The sequence below is a fragment of the Dermacentor andersoni genome, chromosome 9, assembly GCF_023375885.2.
Source record: "Dermacentor andersoni chromosome 9, qqDerAnde1_hic_scaffold, whole genome shotgun sequence".
Taxonomy (NCBI): domain Eukaryota; kingdom Metazoa; phylum Arthropoda; class Arachnida; order Ixodida; family Ixodidae; genus Dermacentor; species Dermacentor andersoni.
This window is the reverse complement of record NC_092822.1, coordinates 34,838,853-34,845,355: the sequence shown is the minus strand read 5'-3', so window position 1 is coordinate 34,845,355 and position 6,503 is coordinate 34,838,853. Positions and strand designations below refer to the sequence as shown.

The following is a 6,503-nucleotide window of genomic DNA, read 5'->3' as shown; positions in this document are numbered from 1 at the left end:
TTCCGTTCAGAACATGACAGAAAGTACAAAGAATCATACCTTATCCATAAGTTCAAGACATTGCAACCAATAGGGATAAACGTTGCAGAGGGAGCTTTATAATCTATTCCCTATGCTAAATTTCAACCTATATAGGCAATATGAAACATCGTTCCAGCGCACAATTGAACACGGACGAGAATAGAAAGACAACACCAACGCCGGACTTCAAATGAATTTTATTCATGGAAAACAGGGCTTGATGTACACAGGGGGATAGGGGGGGGGGACACAAAGGACGTAGAAAAAGAAAGGCACACCTCACGCTCTATATAGAAGGATTGAAGCATGGAATAGAGCAGTGTGTAATAGAAATGCATGGTATTGAAACATACTGCAGAATAGTGTGGTGTGCGTGTCTTTTTCTATTTATTATTGTAGTTTTTATTATAACACCGTAGATCGTTGCCGCAACCACCCGCCTTACCCCCTCTCCCCTTTAGAACATCTCTACCTATCTATACTGTGGCAGGAAAGCATATGTCGGCTTGAAAAAGACGAATCCACTTGTCAAAACCTTGGCTCCCGGCATTCACCTTGTTCTCGTTTTGTTCATCATCTTGAATTTCGATCTTCCGTCTTCCCCGTGTTTTCCGTGGCCTGATTGTGTCTGTGTTAGAACTTTGAATGCCCCGGTAATGAATGGCCGAGTAGAAAAAGCTTGCTGAAAAGCAGGGTTCAAAGCCATCGACGAGGGCCTCAGCACTGCGAACGTCGAGATTGGCCGGGAATTTCGGAGAAAGGACAACGCGTGGTGCTACAGCGTAGAATGAAACACGAACGTCGCCTTGAAATCAATCGCTTTAATTGTGGCACGGCTATAATGGATGGAACAGTATCGAGGTGGACGCCATAAGGTCAGAAACCACTCGAGGAGCACAACAGGAGCACAATATTTAGGAACAAAAACTGTATTAGCTCAATAAATAAAGAGCAACATGAACGGCCAGCAACGTAAAGAAAACTCTAGTTTGAGAGTTACTAAGGATCCAAATTAAAAATAAATTTCGCGGAGCCCACTTTATTTATTAGAAAGGAGATAAAAATTCGTTTAGCTCATGTGACACATTTTGGGAAGTGCAAAGGAGGAGTCAGCAGTGCACTACACATTGTGCGATGACGGACGTTAGCGCGTTCCTTTGATCCGATTGCACGCTTCTGTATCGGTCAGGAGGATTTCAAACTCTAACTTTCCGTCTCGGAGGTAACCGTCATCTCTCAGCGATGGAACTCTTATAGAAAAATCGAGGTGGTAGTGGGCCAATGAGTCAACATCGCGATAGCAGGTACAGCGATTGACCTTGGGAGCCAACGAACGTTGATCGCGTGTTACGCTATGCAGCGCGTGGACGCTCCAATAAGGCGGCCAACACTTAGAGTCAACCAGCACCCCGTTAAACACGATCTGCACAGCGAGAGTAGATGAAATGGTGTACTGGTTGACGGTGATCGTAAAGTACGTGTCCCTCGTATGCCACACCGTAATCTCAGCAAACGTTTTTTTGCGTTGCGGCCACTGAATCATGTCCTCACAGTTTTCCAGGGTCAGCAGATACTCAACGCTGCAAGTTCGTTCAATCCACGCGGCTGTCGACAGCGTACTCGCGAAATGGGGAATGGCACCACGCGCATGCCCACAGTGAGCAATGACAGGGCTGCAATCAGGCTTCGGGGAAGTTTCCCGCCAGTTTTCCAGGTGCGCTAAACGTTCCAACTTTCGATGTATCATCGCCTTTTCCGAGCTCAACGACAGCGACCTCGACGTGCTGGCTTCCTCCTCCGGATTTTCCCGAGACGTCCGCTGGTGCGACACGTTCGATGAAATCGTGGCGGCGATTTGAGCCATCTCGCCCTTTAAGTTGTGCTCGCATTCTCCGAGCTCGCGAGTGATCTCAGCGAACCTGGTTTCCTGCCTTCTTACTTGTTCCGTAAGCTCATTCAGCTGACTCTGAATCACCGGCAGCAGCTGGTCGTGGTTGAGGCATCCCAACATCGCCTTCACGTCTTCAAGGGCAGCGTTCACGTCTGCAAGGGTCGGTGCTGTATGATCCGAGGACTCCGTGATCGCTGCAGAAACGTCGGCAATGCATCCGGCCGCGTAGTGCGTCCGCAGGTCTCTGTGCTGGACTCCCTCGCCGCATCGCACACATTCCACGGTGTGAAATGTGCATTCGTTTTCGTAGTGTTCCAGCATGCGGTCCATGGTGCCCGTGTACTCGCAACCGTGCGCTTCGTTCCAGCAGTACACCTTAATAGAAAATAAAACAAACAATTAACACACATTACATTTTCTCGGCAATAAAATATTTTCACTAAAGGCGCGTTGCATCGCTGACCGTAACTTTTAGAACGTAACTTTACGTGTATTCCGGTTTGAAGCAGCGTATACGAGAGATTCTATGGGGATCAGCAAATATGCTCAAAATCAACAAGCAATATCTCTCGCTGTCTAAACAACAAAGATGCATGAAACACGAATGCTACGACAAAGCGAATTACTTAATTATGCTTCTAAATAGCAAGACAGCTACTGCCACACAAGGGTCAACCTTGGTAAGCGAGAATCGAGGAAAGTACGCCCACACTTCCGTTCTTCTAGCTCCAAACTCATCTACGAGAACAGGAGCATTCTTGGGCAGTGGAGACCGCCATCTTCTTTTCGCATGCTATCTTGTCCCTCAAATGAACGCGGTCACCCATTACTGGCCAAGTCAGCTGTTATAGGGCGGGCGGTTGCGAGGGAGGGGGGGGGGGAATTGTGGCGGTTAAGGAATGTCTAACAGTAAAAATTTGCAGAAATGGTAGTTGTTCAGAAGCAACACTATCTTTTAGAAGAATGACTAGTGAATATATTTTGTAGTGTACCCAACCTCCTTTTCTGATGTTTCAGTGCAAATTTCAAGGAAAAGAAGGATAATGTTTGCATAGAAAGTGATTGACTATCAGTGAAGTATTGCTGAATTGTCACTGAAGTCATTAATTGTCACCAGCTTCCCTTTGACTTTAGCGCAGGAACAACCCCAAAACGTCAGTGTCACGTCGCCCATATCAAAGTATATTGCCTTTTTGTTATTTCTCTCTTATCTGTGACACTAAGAAATCAGTAAATACCGAGTTCCAACAGAATATTTCAGGCGAGCCTACAGTCACTTTGTGAAGTTGAGCAAAACGAGAACAAGGTGAAAGCAGAAGCCAACGTTTCGACATCTCCCGCCTTCCCGGTGTTTCCCTACAGTCAGTTTGTTTGTTCTATTGGTTTTGATAGACGCTAAAAAGTAACATTTGGTGAGGGTGAATATGCGTTTTACTGTTCGGCAATGGCAAAAGGGGCACACTAATCGTCAGGCGTACAGATATGCCGCAGCGGAATTATACGAATACTAATGCATAAATGCCTGCCGCCGAATCCCCCCCCCCCAAAAGAAAAGAAAAGAAGTGACAAAAATTGTTTCTTTCCCCCTCACCTTCACGGCGTTTGCTTTCCTGGCAGGGAATTCGTAACCGACGCACTCCGCTTCTTCGAATGCCTCTTGATCCAACGGACACTGGCCAACGCCCCCTTCTAAACTGGCTGCGTGGCAAGATTGGCACAGAGTGTGACCGCACGGGAACACCACCATCCGTTTTGGGATCATGAGGCAGAGGCCGCACACACGTGAACTGGGAACCTCGTCGACGAATCGCGTCGGTCGCCAGTTGACGCCGGCGACGACGTGGTCGCGAAAACGGTGCACCCGTCCTCGTCCGTGATCCGGCATGGCGTCGTCTTCAGGCCCGAATACTACGCTCACCACAGAGCGCAGTGGCCTTTTATGCCGAGCTTATCGCTAATCCGTGAGGTGATACACTTTAGATAGATCAGCGTCAACGAGAGATAAGATGAGCCCTGCATGCACTGTCGCGTAGAATGGGGAACACTTATCGCACTGATGGCCTTCGCAACGCGGCGAGGAACAGTTGCTTCGTTATGGTCGGCGACTGCCGTTACATATACCGCGGATCCCGCAGCAGCAGATGCATATACACTGGGCTTGTTCCTTTGTTGCGTACACTCGCACACAAGATATTCCGGGCTGCGCGAGCGCGTGGCGAAACGCCCTTCCTCCCCTTCTAACGGCGTCCCCATGTGTTGAGACCGGCGGCTGCACGCATGCGCGTCCCTCCGACACTGCGAGCGTGCAATGTTTCCATGCTTCCTCCTTGCGCGCCGGCGGGAGGTCCCCCTCTTGCGATTGGCGCTGTGGCGGCTTAGACGGGCAAAACTTCGTTTGTGCAACGAAAATCAAGAGTTCATTTTCGCCTTGGTTCTCGCCTTCTATAGAGCGCGTTGTTTGCCACGCTCTTCCGCGGGAGAAAGTTCGTTAAAATAAACGAACAACGAAGATTGGCCGCGAGAAAGTTCAGTACAGAAAAAGAAATGACTTGCCCTATGCGTCAATAATTATCTATGCGTCAGCGTTCGTGACTCGACAAAAAGCAGCCGCAGCGGCGCGCGCAAGTTCACGCTTCTAAACGCCCTTCACGTAGTTTTGCCCGTCGAAGCCGCCAAAGCGCATATCGCAAGAGGTGCACCTCGCGGGTACATTCGGATATCGCCGGCGCGCAAGGCGGAGGCCCGATGACATGCACGCCTGCTATGTCGAAGGGACGCGCATGCGTGCAGGCGCCGGTCTCGACACCAGGGGAGCGCCGCTAGGAGGGAAGGAGCATAGAGTTACTATACTGACTCTACAGGACAAGCTACCCATAGGCCCCATGCATTGAAATCGGGAACCGCAAGAGCGCCGCCATGTTGCTACGCGCGAGGTTGCCAGCTCCTGAGACGCTTGCTAGACTTGGTGACAGTAGTCAGTTTTAATCCGGCAGCAGTAGCAGCGTAGCAGCATGGCGTCTCGCTTGTAGTGTCGTGATGTGTGCGTGCAGCTGTGTGTTTGGGCTTTATAAGTTGGCTCTTTATTCTATGTTGCGGGAAGGTGTGGGTGTGGTCCATGTTGGCCGTACAGGTGGCAGTTATGCAATCGAGGGATGATCCTGTTGAAGTTTCCGGCGGTATGCGGTTTTCAGCGGTCACGCCTGTTGCAGGAGTGTTACTCGACGAGGTTACGAGCTCGATGCTATGGTCAGATTCCTCGTTGGCGTTCCGTAATTCTCTTCGCACGGGCGCGGTATGTTGCAAAAGCCGCTTTGGCGATCTATCGTCGTGACGATAGATTGGTTTTTTTTTATTATTAAAGTACTGACCCAGCTGTAGGGCACATGTAACCGACAAACGGAAGTCTCAGGAGAGCACCCGAGATTATAATAAAGCAGGCGGCGCAGGAACTCCAGGGCACCCAAGGGACAGTGCGGGGAACAAAGCTCGAAGCAGAACGGTACATAGGTTGGGGCCACCGAGGCAGGTGTGTGCCAGGGAGTGTTTGCACGGACAGCTCCCCTGGCACGCGCAGCAGTGCCTCGCAAGGTCGAGATACATTAAAGGCACCTGCGCCCATGATCTTTCTTTTGCCTCGGTGCAGTGAGCACGATTAACGAGAATAATATGGAGGGCATCCGGTGAAATCGCGAATGCCTCATGACAAATGTAGCCCGCGTCGCCTGGCGTGTGTAGTAATATCAGAGTTGGTTGTATGAACTTTATGCATAATACGCTTTGTTACGGTACCCTAACGGAATGGGTCTAGAGGACGGTGTTGGTACATTTTTTCGTACCGCCCTAATCCTATACCCCCACTACAAACACGCACACACCCCCTTTTTTTATGTATACATACAATTCCTTGCCATGACGGATCTTAGCCTCCTTTATTTTTGAAAAATAGAGGAGGCTATGGACCGATTGACCAGTTCAAGTTGTCAACTTGTCAGTAACTGTCATAGGAATCACTGTAATAAACACAATTCCACGATCGGATTGTTTACTTTCATTTTTTGTTGTAACACTGAGGACTACGTACAACTTTATTTTGTATATGTGAGAGAAGTATGTGGATATCACGAGCTTAAGCCAATGTGCGATACACAGACAAAGGAGCTGCTACAACATGAACTGCATTGAGGGCCACACAACACATACGTAAGTAAAGGTGCAAAATATAGGGGGAAGCTTCAAAATACGCTCTGTAGCACTGCAAAGTATAACATATATTGTATGTGTACAATAAATGTTCAAAAATACAATGCATCAATGTCCGATTTGCCTTCAAGTTTATTATGAAGTTCAAGTTTGCTGAAGTTTATTATGAGCATATGTACAACAGGAATCTACTGACACACCCGCAGTCAAGGTGGCTGTTCGAGGTGTGCTGGCTGCCTCAGTGTAAGAAAAAGAAATTGGGTAAATGTCGACACCAGTGCCACTGCTTCTTGCCTCTGACCTGCACGTGCTTCTGCGGCATCTTTGTGCACAAGTGGGCTGAAATGGCGAGGCGTAGGAGTCATCCGAGAGAAAGAGTATTGTTTACATG

General features: G+C 48.9%; 1 protein-coding gene across 1 annotated transcript; it reads right to left on the bottom strand.

Moving 5' to 3' along the window:
• Positions 1–245: 245 nt before the first annotated feature.
• On the bottom strand, positions 246–4,160 carry LOC126527779 (uncharacterized). Its single transcript, XM_050175651.3, has 2 exons — positions 3,504–4,160; positions 246–2,287 (listed from the first exon to the last, which is right to left on the bottom strand). The coding sequence occupies exons 1-2, from the start codon at positions 3,795–3,797 to the stop codon at positions 1,166–1,168; spliced, it is 1,416 nt and encodes a 471-aa protein (XP_050031608.1). The 5' UTR covers positions 3,798–4,160; the 3' UTR covers positions 246–1,165.
• Between the last annotated feature and the right edge of the window lie 2,343 nt (positions 4,161–6,503).